The sequence below is a fragment of the Anas platyrhynchos genome, chromosome 20 (genome assembly GCF_047663525.1).
Source record: "Anas platyrhynchos isolate ZD024472 breed Pekin duck chromosome 20, IASCAAS_PekinDuck_T2T, whole genome shotgun sequence".
Taxonomy (NCBI): domain Eukaryota; kingdom Metazoa; phylum Chordata; class Aves; order Anseriformes; family Anatidae; genus Anas; species Anas platyrhynchos.
In genome coordinates, this window is record NC_092606.1 from 7874551 (window position 1) to 7895502 (window position 20952).

Sequence of the window (20952 nt, forward strand, 5' to 3'; positions counted from 1 at the left end):
TGCTGGTCCCCCACCCTCATCACCCTGGCACAAAGCAATTCTGTGCACAGGGGATAAATCCTGCCACAGGCAGAGCATCACCCCCCGAGTGTGAGCCTGGGAGTGAAGACTGAGAAAGGGATGGACATGACAGGAACACGAGCCCAGAGATGGAGCATCTCCTGCCAGCACTGTGCCGTGGGGTGGGGAGGCACAACGGTTGGGAAAAAGAAGGAAATCTCCCCAAATCTGAGCGCACACACATCCTGGCGGCACGGCGCACTAGATGGCAGCCTCGACTCGAGCACACGGCCAGGAAGGATGAAGCTGCATCGGGTCAGAAGGCATGGGATGTGCTGTGCGGGCATCAGCCTCGCTCCCTCCAGCCCAGGCTGCCCACTATGCTCCCAACCCCCTGTCCCCAAAGGGGCAAGGGCCGAGGAGGCTGCCAAAAATACACACTTCCCACAGGATGCTCAGCGTGTGCTTGCAATGCCTTTGTGATTTAGGGAAACACACATCTCACCCTGTCCTTTTTTGACTCTTTCTGAAAAGAGTTTCATCTGAAAAGTTTCCCTTTCAGATGAAACCTGCAATCCTTCCATTGCGCCCCTTAAAACAGTGGGGCAGGACGGTGGCTCCACTCAGCCCCAACCTGACCCGGAGGGCAGAGATGACCCCAAATATCTCCGTATGGGAACACCAGGACACAAAGCTGCTCAGGGGCAGCGCAGTGTAATTCCTGCTGCACCTCCTCTGCTCCTTTCTCTTGGGAAGGAAATGCCCTTTAAGTACTATTTTATTTGTGGTTCCAGTGGAAAGCTGAACCCTTTGGGCATTGTTGGTGTCCGCAGGGTCCAGGCATAAAAGCAAGAGCTGACTTTTGGGCTGGGGAATCTCCCCTGCCCTCTGGAACCAGGATGCTCAGAGGTTTTCCTCCCTCTAAACCCATTTTTCTTCGTTCTTTTCTTTTTTTTCCCCCATTGTTTCTGCAAAGACTCCCCCCTCCCTGGCCACACCACTTTACCTGCTGGTTAAACACACAGCAAGGCAAGAAACAACCCCCAGAAAGCACCGAAACCTGCTGGGGTGAGCACGGGGACCCTGTCCCTACCTTGACGAACATCTTGCTGCCGGCAGAGTTGTGGCCAGGGCTGGTGGGCGTGCAGTACACCGACATGGACTTGCGGTCGCGGGAGAACTCCAGGGTGCACTCCTTCCTCATCAGCTGCTTGATCACCTGCGGGGACAGAGTGGGGCTGAGCCAGGGCGGCTGGGGGGCTGCCACAAAGCAGAGAGGTGGGGGCCCTTCCCCACCCACCAGGTGGAAAATCCCTCACCCGAGCGGTACCTCGAGGTCTGCACGGTGAGGGCTGTGTCAGCAGGCAAGGCAGGGTGCACACACACATGGGAAGGGGCACGCCAACTGGCTTGTGCACCCCAACACCCCAAAAGCCAGGCCAACGTTATTATTATTGTTGTTGTTGTTATTATTATTATTATTATTATTGCCAACATTATTAATTTCAGAAGCCAAACACACAACGAGACAGCAGCCAGTCCTCGTCAGACCGATCCCCTTCATGCACCAACATCAGCATCACGGCAGCTGAGCCAGCTCCTGGAAGGATGCTCCCAAAAAAGCCATTTACAGGGCATTCGAGGCCAATTTGAGCTATTTTCCAGTAAGGGGAGCTGGGATGCTGATGCCTACCTTGCTCACTGGACTCTCTGCATGGCTGCACTGTTTGTGCAATTATTATTTTGTGTTGCTAGGAGGGTGTCGTTTGCGACTGGACACAAACAGCTGTTTGCACAGGACTTTTACAGCTACTTAAATCTCGATAAATCAGCAAAGGGGACAAAAAAAGAGCTGCTTTTGTGGCAAAACCTTGCAAGTTCAAAGTTAAAAGGGCACAGCCCTCCTCACGACGCTGTGCGCAGGAGCGAGGTGGGCACAGAGATGTGCAGGGAGATGTGCTGAGGTTTATCATGCACGAAGGGGGATGCTGGCACCTGCATTTGCTGTCTGTGGATACAGCAGGCAGGCAGCGAGGCCAAAAAAACAGTGCAGGAGCAAACGGGGATGAACACAGCAAGCACACGAGGCCGGGAGAGGCAGAGCGACAGCGCCGTGTAACAAAGCAGCTGCCGGACTGCCAACAGAAGGGAAACTCCATTTTCCTCCTCAAAAAGCAGTCCAGGGATTTATGACAACCTGCTTGGACCTATCCACGGGACAAGCGGCACAACCGAGCGCCCTTCCTTTGAGCAAGCAAAGACGTGGAGAGGCCTAGCGGCACGACACCAAATCCAGCTGGGAAACCAAGGGCGTCTTCACAGGAGCACGGGGAGACCCCAGCGAACCAGCAGCCAGAACAGGGGATTCACATGAAAACCAGAGGCGTTTCCCAGAGCAAGTCCCAGGAGTGGAACTGGGGTTTGGGTCGAGACCCCGGGGTCAGTACAAACCGGGCACCTGAGGATTTACTGAGGCTCGTCCCCCCGTCAGCCCAGCAATGGCACCCTTGTGCCCGATCTGCCCTTTTTTCAACCCAAGTGGCCGTGGCTCGTCCCCAAGCCCTCCCTCCCTCCCCGCTCACCGAATTGCAGGCGTTGGCTCGCTCCACCTTGGAGAGTTTGCTGGTGTCGGTGTCAAAGACGTTCATCTTTTCCACCAGGCACGTCAGGGCTGTTTCGGTGGCTTCCCCCACCTTCTCGTAGACTTTTTTTGACTAGAGAGCAGGGAAAAAAACGAGCAGAGCTCAAGCTTTGGAGCACAGCCCCATAACACATCTCCAGCCCAGGATGCTGATGCTAGCTGGGTCATCCCGGAGCATGGTCCCCATGCAGGGGGACAGGCTGAATCCAGGCGGGGGCTGTGGGTAATCCCCAGGGATGGAGACCAGGAGGTGCCACATCACGTTGGCAGCATCCCTGCTAAGGATGGGCTGCGCTTGAGGGAGTGAAACCCTTGGGCATCCATCACAAGAGGCCAATCTCCACTGATTTTACCCCAAAAAGGCCCGAAGGGAAGGGAAAAGCATGTCAGGAGCCCGTAGCGACCTGACCCCACGCACCTCGTTGTAGTCCAGCGAGGAATCGTTGCAGAGCGCGCAGATGGTGGCCAGCTCCACCAGCCCGTCGTACTGCCCGCACCGCACCGGCTGCTCGTCCTTCAGGCTGCGGGGGGAAAGCAATGGCTCAGAGCCCGACGCTTCGCCCAGCCACACCATAAATACTGCTTAGCTTCTCCCCACGGAGCCCGGGGAAAATATTCTGCAGAGAGGGGGAAAGAGCCTGCGTAAGGCTCAGGGCACGGCGATAAACGCTTGGGCTCTCGTTTTGTGCTTTAAGAAGTGGGGCAGGACTACGTGCCAATGGATACACCGAGCAAATCACCTCCTGAAGTGCCCCAGAATAAAAGGGGCTGCGGAGGAATGGTAAGGACTGACAGCAGCCTCTTACAGCTCCCCCGGGTCACTGGCTGGCTGTGAAGGTGATGGACCAGAAAAGAGGAAAAAGCACCCCGGGGTCTCCAAGTGTTCGGTGTCCAGAGGAGCTGCGGGACCTGCAGCGTGTCCCTTCTCCTCCCTGCTCCATGGAGGGCACCCGAGGGAGACAAATTTCACAGCGGCATCGCTGGGGCTGTTTCTGAGCAGGCAGCAAAATGTTGCCTCGGGTGAGGACTTTCAGAAGCTGCAGCCCTGTGCTATGTACAGGAGCACAAATGTGCCTGGAAGCGAGGCAGCACCGAAGTTGGATGCTCCTCCTCGCCTGCCTGCTGCCCAATGGTGGAAACAGCCGCAGAGATTTTCAGGGGAAGCGAAAAATGATCCGGGCTCCAGGAGAGGTAACTGCAGGTTAGGGCTGTGCAAACCCAGCCGCTCGCCCGCTCGCTGGAAAAATAATTTGTCAGGCATTTATTAGGATCAGTTTATTCCACTGCTGGTTCCCAATGGAAAGAACATTTTGGAGCCCTTCTTACAGCTCGGGAGCGGAAAACAGGGAGCGGCCAAGAAAATCTGAAAAATCTGTTTGCACAGGGACGAAAGCACTTTGGGCTGCATTTTGGTGTTTGAGAAAGCAGAAACATTTGGGATGGTTTTTGTGGTGTGTGATGCCCTGGAGAGAGCTGGGAAGGGACAGGGGAACATGCCCGTTGCTGGCTGTCCTCGCCTGGAACCGGGTTGGATCATGCTGAGAAAGGCGGTGGCCAAAGTGCTGCTGCCCCAGTGCTGTGAAAGAACCCAAAAAAGGGACACTGCAGCTGCAGAGGGGACCTGACCCCAGCACGGCTCCTTGATCCTTATTTAACCAAAATGCAATGATTAATACCAGCTTATGACCTGGCTCGCATTTTAATGGAGATTCTTACTGGAGGATCAAATTGGCTTTATAAATATTCATGAAATTAAGTCTGAGGATGGGATGAAGTGCAGCCTCTGCATGGCTCAGCGGAGGGGAGCGTGGCAAGGATGCGTCAGGAGGCATCTCCCCACGCCAGGGGGCATCTCCCCATGCCGGGGAGAAAACCTGGGAAGCTTTTTGCCTCCCCCAGATCCTCCCTGGATTCCCTGCACTGATTTCATCTTCTTCTGGGAAAAATAACCATGCTCCCTAAAATGTATAGCTCCTTCCCGGAGGGATGCAGCGGGGGCAGAAGGGTGCCCTGTTTGACCCAAGGACAGGCTCAAAACAGGCTGGGAAAGCTCTGCTGAGAGAGGCAGCAGCTGAAAACGGCTTCTCCCAGCTGCCACCAAAAGTGAGGAGCACGAGGAGCAGCCACCCAATGCTTGCAACCCCAACCAGTGCCCAGGTGGGGTTTCCGTGTGCGGTTCTCAGTGTGGCTGAGAAATGAGAGCAAAAGCCCAGATTGCTCCCAGCCACAGGGGGTGAGGCTGGGTCCCCCCCGGCGTGGCCCCCAGCTCAGCCCTGCCCCGTGTCCCCACGGCGGGGACCGTACTCACATCTGTCCCTCGGGGGCGTAGGTGGAGCCGGTGATGCTGAACTCGTGCAGGCTGCACTGGGTGCCCTCCACCTTCTCCATAATGAACATCTGCGAGGGGGACAGGCAGACACGCAGCGTTAGGCGGCGATTTTTGGGTGCCCACCGCTCCCCGAATCCTCCCAGCTTTCATACCCGCCTCCTCCAGCGATTCCTGCCCGTCACAGAGGAGCGGGGCCCAGCCAGCTTCTAAGCAGCCGCCTCTGCTTTTCTCGGAGCAGGGGTCACGTCCCTGCTCCTGCTCCAGGAAAGGAAGGGAAGGGAAGGATCCGGCCAGCTGTGAGCTTTGGGACCGGGCTCCCCGTGCCGCCCCTCTCCAGCCAGCTCCCGGCCACCGGCTCGCCCGGTGCACTTCTGGGGTTACGGCCCGGTTAATAAAGCCCCAGGGAGATGTAAAAGTCCCACACGCTCTAATTTTAGTGATTTTTGCCTTTCAAATGCCTTCCAGACACTCCCTTGCCATTACAGTGAGAGCAATGAAAAAAATAAAAAATGAAAATGTCATAAAAACCCGCCTGTCCCCAAACTCTCCCCAAACTCCCCTCGGCTCCGTCCCAGCACATCCCATGCTGTGGGGCAGCTCCCGGCACCAGCAGCACCCGACCCAGCCAGGGCAATGGCTCAGCACCACTGCTGCCTGCCTGATTGGTATTTGTGTCCCACGCTGGAGCCAAAAACTAACATAATTAGCAAAGAGAACTGGTTTGATGAATGCATGTCCCCAGCCATGGGGGAGCAATGCCCTCCTTGATCTGCTTGGTGGCTTGTGAAAGTGGTGCAGGGACAATTGTCCTTCATCTCCAGATGATTTAATTAAACCCGTCCCACGACCCATCATTAAGGCACAGCTGCATTTAGGACACCGCCTGCTGTGATGCTTGCCCCGTGGCTGAGCACTAGCAGGCACCCATCTCCCCGGGAACAGCATCTCCACATCATCCAAGGCACTGAAAATCTCTCTTTTTGGTTTTTAATCCCTGAGGAGAAAATACCTTCCTGGATGGCCACACTACCACGGTGCAGTCACACCTCATCGGTTCAGCAAACTCAAAAAATGGCATTTCATCAGAGGATGCAGAGGTGGTGGGCTGAGGAAACCTTGCACGTGGAAACCTTCGCAAGCTGCCGCACGTCCCACACGGCAAATCAAATATTTTGGCTCCGCTCCGTGCTGCAGTGAGCGTGGGGCCAGGTGGGACCTCGTGCTGCCAGCACGGTACTGCTACGGGCACCCCGGGCACCACTCGTGTCCAAATTTAGGGTGCTCCCCGTCAAATTTAGGGTGCTCCCCATTTATTTTCCTCTGCTCATCCTCAGCACCAGCAGTGCAGCAGCTCCACATGCCACCCACGCTCCCTCCGGCAACCAACAAAGGTTAATTCACTGTTATTATTATTAATTATTGTTGCTATGATTTTTAAGGCTCCATTTCTGAAATGGCATTTTAAATCAGCCAGGAGGAATTCACCTGGGCCTGAACTTCCCCCAGACTGGAAGCCCCAAAATGTTAACCAGCCGGTGGTTAATGGGGAGCTGGGCTGGGGTCTCAGCCCTCACGTCTTGGTCACTGCATCCCTGCTCCACCCTGGGATGAAGGCAAACCCCCAGTGTCACAGAGAGGGGTTTTGTGGATGAGGCTGGTGCCCAGGCACACTCACATCCAAAATGAGCCACAGTCGGCACAGGGCACTCCGTGTTCAAAATGTGCATCCCACCTCCTAGGGGAACCCTTCCGAACCCAGCCCAGCCTCCACAGCAGACTGTCCTTTCCCTGAGCCTGTCCTCGAGGCCTCTCAGCATCCCTGAGGGGTTCTGAAGAAAATCACGAGGCAAAGGGTGGCAGAAGAGAGCTGGGACTCCACGGGTCCTCCACCCAGGAGGCCAAGATAATGAACATCAGAAACAGAGGCAGAATGGCTGAAATTTCCCAAATCAGAGGCTTCGGCAATGCAGCACCTGCTCTGAGACAACACCAAAAGCGATTTTTGAAGGGGGAGCATCCTTTGTGCATTTTTGAGATGTCCAATGACATCAGCCTTCAGCTGAGCCAAAATCTCGTGGGCCCTTCAGAAAATAGATTCCCATGCTCAGAAACACAGACTGGACTCTCATTTATTAAAAAACCTGAAAACATCCACCCCAGCCACTGGTGTTTTTGCCTGATAGGAGCTCTTTTGTTTTCAAGCACAGCCACAAAACAATCAGCACTTCCACAATAGCAACTTTCTTAATAGAAAAGGAAAAAAAAAAATCATTCCATGCCCTTTATTTTTCCGTGCCTATTTAAAAGAGGTGCCGTGAAACCCACGGCAACCAAAGGTTACATCAGATTTCCTGCCTGCTCCCAGCTTGTACAGCCCTTGGAGTGGCAAGCTGGAGCTGAGGGGGAGGCGGGCAGTTTTTGGGTAGGTTTTGTCAAATTTCCAGGTTGAAAAGCGGGTAAGGCGTGAGTGATACATGCCCGCATTTACGTATTTTCTGTGGCATCTTTAAAAAAAGCACTCGTCAAAAGGCAGATGAGGTAGGAGAGCTGTCTGGAATAGTAGAAGGTTGTAATCAGCATCATTCACCCATCTGCCAGCCCACGGAGCAGCGTCATTTTCCTCCCACGCTGGAGGTGGCCCCAGCTGACAGCGCCCACCCAACGCCAGCACGGCACAGCCGGCGATGCTGGGAAACCCCCGAGCACGACAGGCACCAAGTCATAACCACCCGGGGCTGTTCAGACAGACGAAGCTGCTGAATCAAGGCACAGCAGCACATCCGAACCTGTGCAGCATCTCTGCCTCACTTCCTAACTTCCAAACACCGTCCTTGGGCTCCTTGACAATTTAGTCGTGGTGCGTAAGAGCGTGCTGTAAGTTTTAGGTGAGTATGATGGAGAGTAGAGTAGAGTAGAGTAGAGTAGAGTAGAGTAGAGTAGAGTAGAGTAGAGTAGAGTAGAGTAGAGTAGAGTAGAGTAGAGGAGTTTCAGTTGGAAGAGCCCCACAAGGATCACCGAGACATACCATACCCTCTTCTGGATGTGCTCAAGCACCTCGTGGACCTTTTTATACCGGGGGGCCCAGCACCACACATGATGCTCAGGGCAGCCCCCCCAGCCCTTGCCCCCTGGCTGTGCCCATGCCCAGCCCTGCTCCGTCCCAGGGCAGCACCCGGCGTTCCCTGTGCTCAGCTTCATTCCCCTGCTCATCGCCCGCTGCCCCGACCTGGCCAGATCCCCCTGCAAGGCCTCTCGTCTCTTGAGGGTAAACAGTACCACCAACAAACTTGCCAAGGGTGAACCCCGGCCCTGCACCCGGATCAATGACCATGACATAGAAAAATCCAGCCCCAAAGCCAATCCCTGGGGAACGCAGCCAGGCAGACACAGCCACCACAACCCTACCAGTCCACCAGCTCTTCACCCAGCATCGCATGAACCCACTCATCTCGCCGTTGGGCATTTTGTCCAGAAGGGCACCATGAGGGATGGCACCAAAAGCCTTGCTAAAATCCAGAAAAACGGCGTCCCTTCACCCACAGAGCAGGCGCTCCGGTCACAGAGGGCTATCAACTATCAGACGCCAGAGAGCCCAAGCCGACCGTAAGGTGAGCGATGCAAACCACAGCTTCCAGCTGACACACGGAGTGGGTTTGTGGCTTGACTGCCTCACCGCAGCGCTGTCAGCTCCAGCAGGTTTGGGGCTGGTGTCTGGTGCACCGAGACCTGACCGCCCCGTGCACGGAGCACGTACGAGCATGTGGGATTAACGTGCTGCGTCCCGCTGAGCTGCTCTGCTGGCACCTTGGCCGCAAGCACCCCTTGGTTAAACACCGATGGGTGCTTCTCGTGCGCTGAAGCCAGCCTGGCTGTCAGTACTGCGTCCTGCGATGCAGAATTCAGCCAAACAAGTAAAAGGGATATCAGAAATGTGGCAGGGAGCAGGATGCTTTGAATTTTAATTTTATTATTTTTATTTATTGCAAATGAACTCTTCTGGGCAAATTGATAGCAAGCTTGGGCTGAGCTCAACAACAACTGATGCTAAACCCACCTCATCGCATTGCCCTGCTCTGCCTCCCCCTCCCAGGCACTGCGGCTGCATCCAGCTGCACCCCCACCCAAGCCCAAGGAGCAGGGTCCAGCTGTGGGAAGGGGCTGGGGGGCAGCACTGCCACATCCTACCTGCCCTGCTGCAGAACCCCCAGATGCTGGGGGTGTCCTTCATTATCTATTTGTATTTATTATTTTATTAATTATTTGCTTAGAGCTGATGGGAACCTCCTCCTCCTGCATGGGCAGCCCCTCACTCCAATGGGGTTTCCTTTTAAATCCCTTACAGGGCAGAAACATCAGATGTTTCCAGCCAGTTGGAGTTTGTGCTGAGCAAACCAAAGCTTGTGGTCGGTTGCTGCTGCACTACCCAAAATTCAGAGAGCAGGGACAGTGGCCAGGGCCATTTTTCCCCTTGGCGACACATTTTCCAAGGTTCTCCTATAAAACTGACGTGCCAAAACCATGAAAAAAGCTTTCCTGAGGAATAATGGGGAAACTGAGAAGCACTGGGATGGCCCAGTCTTTCCTAACAAACCACCACGGACAGCTGGACCCAGGCCTTGCACTGACCTTGCACATTTTGGCCTCACAGATCCAGACTTCCTAATTTTGCAGTCCAGAATTTCTCACTGGCTTGGTCAAAAACAGAGGGAAAATGGGCAAGAGAGCAGAAGCGGTGCAGAAAACGCTGGCTTCTCCAGGAGCTCTGCCTTAATACCGAAACCCAGCCAGAAGCGATGCTCTGTGGAGTGGGAGCCATGAAATAAGCCAACAAAACTGCACTTCCATGCTGGTGCTGATGAAAAAGTGAGTTTTATATTCAGACCCCACCACAGTAAGCCATAAACCTCACCCTAAGTTGGGTAGGAAGGAAACGCGTGGCTCCTTCCACCATCCAACAAAACATCTTCCAAGCACACCTTGAAATTCCTACTGAACAAAGCACAACGTTTGCACAGGGACAAAACAATCCTGAGCTTTGCAACCGGCTGGTGGAGACATCAAGCCCCTTAATCCCGGGATGGGGACGGGGCCATGCTCCAGCACCCCCCTCGCACCCCAAAATACCACCGGCACTCACCCGGCAGACGGACATCTGGTTGGTGGTGAGGGTGCCGGTCTTGTCGGAGCAGATGACGGAGGTGCAGCCCAGGGTCTCCACGGAGGGCAGGCTGCGCACGATGGCATTTTTCTTGGCCATGCGGCGCGTGCCCAGCGCCAGGCACGTGGTGATGACGGCCGGGAGGCCCTCGGGGATGGCGGCCACCGCCAGGGCCACCGAGGTCTTGAAGTAGTAGATGGCCCCTCGAAACCAGGAGCCACCGTGGACGGGGTCGCTGAAGTGGCTGATGTTGATGACCCAGACGGCGATGCACACCAGGAAAATCACTTTGGAGAGCTGCTGGCTGAACTCATCCAGCTTCTGCTGCAAGGGGGTCTTCTCGGGTTCTGTCTCCACCATCTGGTTTCGGATCTTCCCGATCTCCGTGTACACCCCTGTTGCAATGACGACCCCCACGGCCTTCCCAGCGGCAATGTTGGTGCCCTGGAAGGGATGGAAGGGAACGGAGTAAATACATGGGCATGAAACCTCCCAGCCTGAGCAGGGAAATATGTGGCTTCTTGTGAAGGGAGAATACGAGATCTTAGGGAAGGAGAAAATGAGACACCAGGCCCCACAAGTTCTCCATCTGCTAAAACGTGGGACAAATCTTTGTCCATCCTAAACCCACACACAGTCCCTGCCATTGCTCGGTTACAGAGGAGTGAACTTCATCTCCTAATTTCTTTCAGCCATAATGAGCCTGGATGATTTACGTTGAATGGCACGAGTCCCACCAGCATCAAGCAAGGGGGAATCCAGCTCTTCAGGAACCCCAAAGCACCCAGGGCAACCTGCCCGTTTCCCAATCCATGCCAGGAGGAGTTTCTATTTCACGTGGTTCATGGCTGTTTGGGACTCTACAAAAAAACACCCCGAAGCAGCAGGTGACTCCTGAGAGCACTCTCATCCCTCCCATGCTTGACTTCTGTCCAAGGGGCATGAGCAAGGAGGAGACCCAAACCTGCAACAGCCCCAGGTTCAACCACAAACCTTCTCTCCTTCTTAGGGTAATACACCCTAATAATACACCCTACAAGACGAAAAAACAGCTGAGACTGCTCAAGGTGTTTCAGGGAACCACATGCCACAACCCAACTGAAGTCCTGTGGAAGCAGGTCCCCATTTTTACGGATCCGGGACCCTTTCTATGGATCTGGGTCTTGCACATGCAGCTTCTACTGCACCCAGCCCAGAGACCTCCTGTGTCCATGGGGCTCTTTGCCCATCATCTCTTTGAAAAACCACGAGTGAGGCGGTGACTTACAGAGAACAGCATGTTCTTCTTGTCCTGGTTGACAGCGCGCAGGTCGGGGATGGGGTCCGCGTGTTTGATCACCGACATGGACTCCCCTGCCGAGACAAGAGCGGGGAGATGAACTGCTCAACGCCTCCATCACAACCCCCACAGCAGCACTCAGCCACAAAACCATCAGAACATCCACCACGGGGATGGCAGAGCGCTCTGAAGATGAGGGCTGAGGAACAAAGACCTCTTTATCTCCAGGATGAGGAGCTAAGGACTGAGAGAGGAGCCTTCATAATGCCCCGCTTGATAATTTTTGAAATATTATGGGGTTATCAGCTTTAAGGGCTTTTCCACTGCTTATCACAAAGATAATGTAATTAAAAGAAAGCCCAGTGGTGTCACATCTCCCTAATGCCATGAGGTCTCGTGCACCAGCGGCTCTTATGGGATGGCTGCACGGGGGGATGGGAACCCCTGGTTAAGCAGCACATGGGAACACCTGGGAACCCCCCTCGCTTTGTATTTAGCTTTAGGTGAGGTGCTGAGTCCTCCCCAAGCCCCAAATCTTCTTTTTCCACTTGTTTCTCACTCCAGCAAAGTGCTCAGTTCAGTGTCAGCCCCCAAAATTTGCTCTTGGCAGAGGACAGGGGGGCAAAGCGCCTTCAGCACCCACCCCAACGCACCTGTGAGGATGGACTGGTCGACCCGCAGTGTGGTGGAGCGGATTTCGATGATGCGGATGTCTGCGGGCACCTTGTCACCGACTGCAAGGAAAAGAGCAGGGCAGCTCAGGCAGAGGCCAGGAAGGGGCACGGCGAGGCCCTGGAGGTGCTGCAGAGGCACCAGCCCGGCCAGCAGCTCTCCAGGACCTTTTGAGGCCAAGCCAAACAGCCGCCCGTGGCTTCCCCGGTGCGGCGGTCGCGGGTGAAAGCAGCCTGGCCGCCTGACAGCCATTGTTTGCTGCCCACCGAAGCGCACGTTAGCGAACAAAACAAAACCAAAAAAAAAAAAAAGAAGTGTTGAAAGCTGCTTTTCCTGCTGGGTTTCCTCCTCCCGGCTTCTTGGCATGTCACGGCTCTTCCTCGTGCTCCCTTATCGCCTGAACGCAACTGCTTTTCGGAAACACTGAGGTCAGCAGAGCCCTCGCTCGCAAGGACTTACATCACACCGCGCAGCGCCTGGCCGTGAGCGAACAGCTCCGGTCCCGGATTTCAAGGAGCAGCTCCTCACAGGGCTCATAAACCCTGCCGAGCTCAGGGCCGGGCTGCCCTGGCACCGCTCCACGCTGCAGCTGTTTATCCCAGCTGTGCATCCCCGCACTTTTGGATGCCAAACGGGGACCCGCAGACTCCCCCAGACCCATCAGGCGCAGGCTTTGGAGATGCTCGAGGGAGCCAGAGCCACTCAGAAGGGGCAAAGGGCTCGTCCTCCCCCGTGGGAAGGGCAGAGAGGGTTTGCAAAACCTGAGCTGGACGTGCAGGCTGATGATCTGCTGATGGCATCTCAGGAGACCACATCGAGCCCTGGTGCTATAGGGGTGGCTCCCACTCCAGGGCAGGTAGCATGAAAACCTCGCACAGCAGGGCACCCCGTACCGACCCAGCAGCTGCTGTCTGGGGGATTATCAGAGATGTGCTATGCTGAAAGCCAAGGGAAGGGGAAGGAAACAGGAGCAAACACTGGTTTCTTTAAATGCTGTTCAGCTGTGATGAGTTTAACCCATCTGCAGCTGCCTGCACAACGACTTGCTTCAATTGGCTTATTATGGGCAAAGTTGGCTTGTTTTAAATTAATTGCCAGTTTTTCAAACCAAGAAAGCCTCCTTGCCACTGCCCAGCCCTGCTTGTCTTAGTTTCCAGCTTTGCCAGCTGTCTGTCCCCTGCAGCCAGGAAGCCTCCCCTGCCTCACACACCACACGCCTGTGTCTGGGGATGTACGGGCACATCATTGGCACAAATCTATCTGGAGCTCGTGGCCATGGTTAGGAGCAGGACATGTTGTGTCCCTGGGGGGCAGGAATACCTACCCACCTCTCCCACCAGGCAGGCTGGCAGCCTCCTTGCCCCGTGCTATAAACCTGCTAAACCAAAACTTGCCAATTAATTTGCTATTAATCAGCAACCCCCTCCAGAGGCCAGCTCAGCTCTTTCCTTCCCAGTCATGACCCAGACAGTGCCATCAAAAAGAAATGCTCAGCAGCTGATGGGCGCAAGTCCCTGTGCTGTTTGCAGTGTTATTTCTCCCCTGGCTTGGTGAACTGGAAGAAATTGGGCCTGGGAGAGCTTGTGAGAGACACCCGGAGCCAGTCCCCAGGTGCCACAGGTCTGTCCCGTGTCCCTCAGAGCTTTTTCAGACCCCGGGGCCAGGTCAGCAGCTGGAGCCCGTGGCTGGAGGCGCTGCTCCGCTCCAGCCTCCGCACAGTTTTTATGTGCATCTCCCAGCTGAAGCACAACTGGGAGACATAAATAACAACGAGCTGGCTCGGGGCGGGAGGGATTGCAGCTTGTTTCCACTAGCAGGGCCACGAGGAGGAAAGGGGAGGATTAATACAGGGGCTCTGGGGGTTTACAGCATAGTTTAACGCACAAACAACGGCGGATAACTGGGACGCATCGCTTCCTAACTGGTGGGGCAGGTAGGAGATGCTGAGGCACCCTAAACCAAGGGCAAAGCCCAGGCAGGAAAGCCGGAGGGGTCCTGCCATGCCAAAATCCAGGTGATAAGCTTGATGGGCAACGCGGGGGGAAGTCTCTTTTCCCAGAAGCCCCCCTGAGACCAGTACCTGTGCCTGAAACCCCCTCTTTGTTGCTGCTCTTTAATCAATCCGCACCCTGCAGATGGGGTGAAGCCCCAGCAGGTTGATAAGCCCCGATTTTGGCCCAAATGTGTAGCTGGATTTGACAGCAGCAACTAAAACCTCAAGTGTGCAAAACCAAGGGGACTCAGCAGCTGGGCCACCCCGTGTCTCCCAAGGGTGCTGCTGCTCTCACCCTGCTATGACAAGGAGCCATGGGGCGCAAGGTGCCACCATCCCCCGGCCAGCATTCCCATCCCATCCCCAGCTCCCTCCCCTCCGTGCCGCTGGGTGACAGAGCCCTACCTGCCACCTCCACGATGTCCCCAGGGACGATGTCCCGGGCGCGGATCCTCTGCACCCCGCTGCGGTCGGCGCGGATCACCTTCCCCATCTCGGGCTCGTACTCCTTCAAGGCCTCGATGGCGCTCTCGGCGTTCCTCTCCTGCAAGAAGCAGAGGAGCAGAGCTGCAGCAGGGGAGGCTCCTTCAAGCTGCAGAGATGGGTGCACCCCGACCCCAACCCCACCTTCAGCACCCATTGGCACCACGGCTGGGGAACGGGCTATGCCTTCCCAAGCTGCCCCTGCTTGCTCTGAAATGATCTCTGCTAGGTTAAATCACAACAGTTCCTGGACACCACCTGGATCTTTGGCTCTGGTTTTCTCCCTCTTGGTTTGGGAAGCAGTATTTCCCACCTAGATGTATTTTTCACCAGCCGGCAACGTACTTTATCGCCTCCAGGAGCCCCGCTTCAGATAAGGTGTGGATAAATAATCCCCCACGCAGAGCAGAGACACGGGGCTGTCCCTTACCTGCCACACGCCCACCACGGCGTTGGCGATCAGGATCATGATGATGACGATGGGCTCCACGAAGGCCGTCATGCTCTCCTCTCCTTCTTCAAACCAGGCCAGGATCTGGTAGCAGAAGGGAAGGAGAGCAGAGCAGTTGAAAGAACAAGCACCAACATTTTAAGAGATACTCAGAAAAGGCAGCTAACACGTGGCAGGGACCGACCCTGCGGCTCCTTACTGGTGAGATCATCCCACTAAGACCCAAGGGAAGAGACACGAAGCGTGCACACACCAACATTTTCACTCCATTTAACTGCTTGCCAACCCCTGCTGTGTCAATACAACGCCACCAGGCTGCTCGGCTGCAGCGAGCACCGGCACAAAAACCTTTGCCATGTGTGTGCTCTGAGAGCTGAGCCACGCCAGGAGACTCAGCCATCGAGCAGATCACCAGCAAATATGTCACCATGTGCTATTGTGGGAATGTATTTTTATCTTGCAGGGGTCCAGCCTCCCTCCTTACCTCCCCACAAGTCCTACCCCCGCCGTTCACTTTTCCCATGGGTGCCCTACCAGCTGGGTGCCCTACCACCCAGTGCTTTCAGACCAGTGGGACGTACAATGCCGGCGCTAAAACCTTTATTCAAAATGTCATGACTACATGAGGTGGGATCCCGAAATAAGTGTCGCACGACTTAGTCCAGCAGGAGACAGTTCGTGCTGCCAGCACCAGCACTGCCCCCGCTCTGGGCTCAATCACAGCCCCATGGGAGAACCACCAGTGGTGGTGACATCTGAAGGGCGCGCTGTGATGTGTCACTGCAGGTTAGCCCAAACACACCCCTGCACAGCCTCGAGGGGATTTGGGAAACCTCCCCATGTCCCTTGTGCCCCATTAGCTCCAGTGTTTCACTGCCAGGGATTCCTTGATTGGGAATTGTAAAAGCATCTTCTCATATTCACCTAGAAAAAATCTCGGTTCTGTGCCTCTCCTCCATGCACATGCCAAGGAGAGGGCGAGCATTTCAGCTCTTCCTCCAACAGAGACAGTAACGTGGCCTCCCTTTCCTGGGAAGCTTAAAGGAATCACCTTTTTTAATTAAATATAATTAAATTAAATTATTAAAATGAAATTGGTCAGCTGGTTGCTAAGTTAGCCAAGAGGAGGAGACACGAGACACGTTTTGTCGTCCCACTGCCTTAGGTGGCAGCACCCAAACCCCACAAATTCCTCCAGCAGCTCGGTGGGAAACATCTCCCCACCGAGCTGCTCCCAAGGTAAATTGTGAGCAAAACCGAGCTAACAGCAACCCCTGGGGAGAGGTTTCCATGAGCTGATTTCACAGCAAAGGAAGCAGTGCAACCTCATCCAGGCACAGCCCCGCCAGGAACTGTTCCCTAGTTCAGCTCATGGGGCGCAATGCTCGGGCACCACAAAAAAAAGGACTAAAATCAGCCAAAAAAAGGATGCTCGGGGTGGAGGTGGTGAGGCTGGGAGCATCTCCCCCAGAAGAGGTGGGGGAAGAGCCCTGCTGAAGCCGTGCTGCTGGAGAAGGCACCATCTGGGGACAAGTGACAGCACCGTGTGCTGCCGTGGGGCTGAACGCTACCAGAAGCTGCTCCCGGTGACATTCCCAAAAGCAGAGGTTTAAAGGAAAGCTGTACCCCATGCATCATGTCTGCCCATAGCCCTGCCCCTTGGATCTGTCTCGGGATGCCCAAACCCTCCTGGCCGTGCCAGCAGGACGGGAAGGACGCGAGCAGCAGCAAGAGGCAGCTCCCATGCGAGCAGCCGAAACGCTGCCAGACCAGAGGAAGAATAAAAAAAAAATTAAAATTAAACAACAGATTGGATTTTCATTTCGAATCCAAAATCTGAATGCCTCCACGCAGCAGCAGAAGGGCTTCAGGAGGGAGACGGTACTCCCAGGAGAGAAGCCACAGAGGGCTGGAAATGCTCCCAGCCCCTCCTGGCCTCGGCACGTGCATCAGCCCAGTGCCCATCGCTGCTGGCAGCACCCGAACACGGCACAGGGAATTTCGGGGCTCACCTCACATATCCGTGCTGCTGCCCCGTGGACAGACATCTCTGCAGACCCTTCGCCTTCTCTCCTGCCCTCCAAACCCTCACTCCATCCTGCAGCACCATTTTTTGCCAGAGAAAAGGCGCCATCCTACCTGACCCCAGCAGCACAGCGACGGCTTCCAAGCCATGGCCAGGCTCCAAGGCAGGTGCTGCACACACCCCTTGGGATGTTTTTGTTCTGCCAGTCCTTACTTTCCAAAGCTCCCAAAGAAAAGATGCAAAGGGAAGTGATTTTCCCTAACTATTTAATCTCCATGAGGCACAGAGGCACAGCACACGTTGTGCTCGATGAAAAGTAGTGTTGAAAAGAAATTGGGAAGAATTAGGAGCAGGGAAGGGACACCAAAAGAGGCTCTTTGGGCCTAAATCAATGCAAACATTTAGCACAATGCTAACAAAGTAGGGGGAAGAAGTCTGAAACCCTGAAAAACATCAGTGAATGCGTCACAGATTCACGCGGGGTGACAAATGGGGAAATCAAAATGCTTCCCTCAGCCTAGGAAATTCAGGAAAAAGGGCTGATGCACGTTCTGACCTGACAACGAGAACACACACAGCCCATACTGCTCATCAAATTAGGGTCAGACAATACAGACAGATCACATGAAAAAGTTTTGGGGCCATCTCATTTCCCCTGGCAGCTCCTTCCCAACCCACTCCCACTGGGGTTCTGCCCCAAGCCCCAGCCCTACAACCCCAGCACCGCAGCCTTCTGGTAGCCCCAGGGGGGCACGACAGCAGCTTCCAGAAGAACACGGTCTGCTCTGCAGCTGCAAACACACAACGGGATCTCCTTGCCCAGGTCTGAGGCAGGAAATAGCGCCAGGGCTCAGCAGGCAGCGCAGCAGAGCCAGGTGTGATTACTGCCAGGGTAGCGAAGGGCTCGATCCACCTCTGTCAGGTCTCCACCATCGGAGATCCCCATCAGAAGTTTTGAAAGACACTCAGGATGGGTAGCTCTGACGCTTCCCTTGGGCTAGGAGTTATCTCCAGATCTCCCCTGCCCATCCTTGGTGTTATTTAGTTGGGCTCTAGGTCGTGTCACAAGTCCCAAGCTGGATGAACGGGTGGGGACAGAGCATCTTCCAAAGGAGCTGAGAAAAACCATCCAGCTGTGCCTTCTTCAACAGCTTGACATGAATTTTTCAGCACGGATTACTTGAATGAAAGGAGTCAAGGCTGCCAAGATATCATTAAACTGTGGCAGAAGAATCTGGCAGTGGCAAAGCTTCAAGGCACGCAGATGACTCCAGGGCCTCTAATTTAATTCACGCTATTGGCATTAACTCTAAGCAGCAACGCTGGGATCAGCTGATGGAACCGTGCCCCTGGGCCCCTTTCTGCCTGTATGGTCTTAGGGAAATGTAAGGAAGGTTGGAGAGCTGTGGGATATCGCTGTTGGGTGGCTCAGCAGTGCTGAGAAGTCCTCCAGCCTCACCTACGCACGTGCGGTGCCAGCGCTACGATCGCTGTGCCCGGCACAACCACATCCCCTCCACCCAGCACCTGCATCCCTCTGGCCTCTTTACTCCCCCTAAAAATAAAAACCCCGTCCTATTTCACCAGTGCTGTTGGAAATGCGATGCTCTGTTTAAACACGGCTCCTTTTAAGCCCCCCTCACCCCAGCTCCCACCAGCACCCAGGGGTGCCGCAGCCCGCCCGCAGTACTCACGAAGGAGAGGAAAGCGGCCATCAGGAGGATGCGAACCAGGAGATCTTCGAACTGCTCCAGCACCAGCTCCCAGAGGGACTTTCCTAGGGGGAAAACACACAAGCTCAAGCACCGGCGGTGCCCAAAATGCCCCAGAAGGCAGGGAATTTGGAGGCCAGTAGGGCCCACAGAGCCTGCAGCATCGCTGCTCTGGGCACTAGAGGGGACACCCGGTGCCAGGGGCAGCGTTGAATCAAATGAGAGTAAACATTCATGTCCTGGATCTGCAGCTGGCATCACCAGCTCCACCTGCAGCAGGGAGGGATTTTTCTCTCTAATACAAAATGCCTTCCTTCCTGGCATTGCCCTGTTTCTACTACACTTGTTTTTAACTAAAGAAACCAAATCCTCTGTGTTCCCACTCCCACCTGGTAGCCTTTCCGTCAGAGGAAGGCCCTGTTCTCAGCCCAGCTGTCTCTGGGATTAAAATTGAGATTAGAAGAGATGACCCCGCACACTCCCCTTCCTCCAGCAGCCTCATCCCCAGCTTTCACCCCCCCGTCCCACCCACACCTCCGGGCACGCACCCCCACTTACCTTCTTCTGCAGGGAGCTCTGGGGGTTTCCATCCATACCCCAACCAGCAGAAAGGGAAAAAAATTGGAAGAGAAAAAAAATATATATTAATTTGGGAACAGCGTAGCAATCCCTTATACCCCAGCAGTTCACCGAGTACCCCAAACGCAGCTCGTGCTGCACATATTGCCACGGGAAGGCTGCTTGTGATCAGACTTCAACGCCTGGCATCAGGCAGGCAGCGCCGGGTGCTCCCCATGCCAGGAAATGTCATTTCCCTGCTGCAGCCGGGGCGCGGCAGCATCCAGCCCTGCGCTCAGCCTGCCTAAAAACGCTCGCCTCCAAAGAGCCCAGCACCCTCGGGAGCTGCCCTCTCCGATCCTGGGGCAGAAAGCTCTGAGCATCCCATAAAACGCGCTGCCAGGGAGCAGTAGGGACCTGCTGGGGCCTGTAACTTCCCCACCACATTTCCTATTATCCCCTTGTGTTTCACAGCCTGCAACACGCTGGGAAGGAAATCCAAAGGCGATGCTGTGCTGGTCCAAGCCGTGCTCCTGCCACACTGCTCCCAGCAAGCCGAGCCCAAAACGGCACCAAAACACCCCAATAGCTCCATGCACCCGTCACAGCCCACCTGTCCAGTAAGGGTTTGCCTCATCCTATACCAATAAGATTCCTGCAGCTGTCTAGCAAACCGAGGCATTCCTCCTGCTCCTTGGGATTTCATGGAAATAGGGGGACGAGGGCAGACGCGGGGTGCCTCCGGCCGCCCCAAGCCCCCCGTGCAGAGCCCTACGTGTGAGAGCAGGAAGCGAAACCAGCTCGGTTGTTTTCCACCCTCTATTTTCATTCAGAGAAATGAGAAAGGAAAAAAAAAAAAAAAGAAACACACAACAAAAAGCCCCAGCAGCAACCTTCACTGAGCAAAACGGTGAAAACAAGCACCCTGCGTGTTCACCCCTCAACTGCTGGCAGAGGCGCTCGCTGGGAGGTTTTTTAAGCCTGAGTCCCTCCAAAAATCCTAAATAATGATGCTCCAAAGCCCTGCCACCATGAGGAGGGCACAGACCACAACGTAACACCCGTAGTTACTCTCACAGTGAAAAAAAAATGAAATTCTTGGAAGGGCTTCACCATTTTGGCGTGTTCTACAGAGCACCAGAAGGAAAGCTGCTCTTCTCCCTTTTGCAAGCAGCTTCCTCCCCGCCCGCAGCTTCCTCTCCCCAACCCCAAAACGAAGGGCAGGGGGCACCCGGGGCCGTTTTCCCCATCCAGGCTGGGTTTTTAGGGGTGCGACCACACAAGGTGACAGACCAAGGGGCACCTGGTGCTCGGCCAGGTCCCAGCTCTGCCGTGGCACCCCGTGGTGACGCTGCACCCCAAGCAGCCGTGCGTAACGCCGCCGGCCCGTTGTGCCTCTGCCGGGCATCGTTTGCATGAGGAGTCGCGGCGAGGCTGTTTGCAGAGCGGGGACTTTGCATGAGCTCCGCGGAGGGGGCAGGAAAATGGGTTACCGTGAACTCAGGAGGAAGCCAACACCCCGCCGGCAGCACGGGTCTCACTGCCACCGGGGTGACACCATGACACTGCTGCCACCAAACCCCAACCAGCTGCAGTGCTGTTGCAGCTACTTCCCCCCCAAAAAAAAAGCTGATTTTGAGCATACTGGGA

At 55.1% G+C, this 20952-nt stretch overlaps 1 protein-coding gene across 2 annotated transcripts in view; it reads right to left on the minus strand.

Moving 5' to 3' along the window:
* The window catches only part of ATP2A3 (ATPase sarcoplasmic/endoplasmic reticulum Ca2+ transporting 3), a 43664-nt gene that overhangs the window by 10987 nt on the left and 11725 nt on the right, over nucleotides 1-20952 (minus strand). For both annotated transcript variants that reach the window (XM_072026027.1, XM_027445887.3), the window contains exons 2-12: nucleotides 19303-19320; nucleotides 18727-18809; nucleotides 14986-15090; nucleotides 14478-14616; nucleotides 12061-12141; nucleotides 11396-11481; nucleotides 10108-10572; nucleotides 4950-5038; nucleotides 3060-3162; nucleotides 2583-2714; nucleotides 1094-1219 (exon numbers count right to left, since the gene is read on the minus strand). In XM_072026027.1, the coding sequence (XP_071882128.1) occupies nucleotides 1094-1219; nucleotides 2583-2714; nucleotides 3060-3162; nucleotides 4950-5038; nucleotides 10108-10572; nucleotides 11396-11481; nucleotides 12061-12141; nucleotides 14478-14616; nucleotides 14986-15090; nucleotides 18727-18809; nucleotides 19303-19320 (1427 nt within the window). The remainder of the gene's footprint in view (nucleotides 1-1093; nucleotides 1220-2582; nucleotides 2715-3059; nucleotides 3163-4949; nucleotides 5039-10107; nucleotides 10573-11395; nucleotides 11482-12060; nucleotides 12142-14477; nucleotides 14617-14985; nucleotides 15091-18726; nucleotides 18810-19302; nucleotides 19321-20952) is intronic.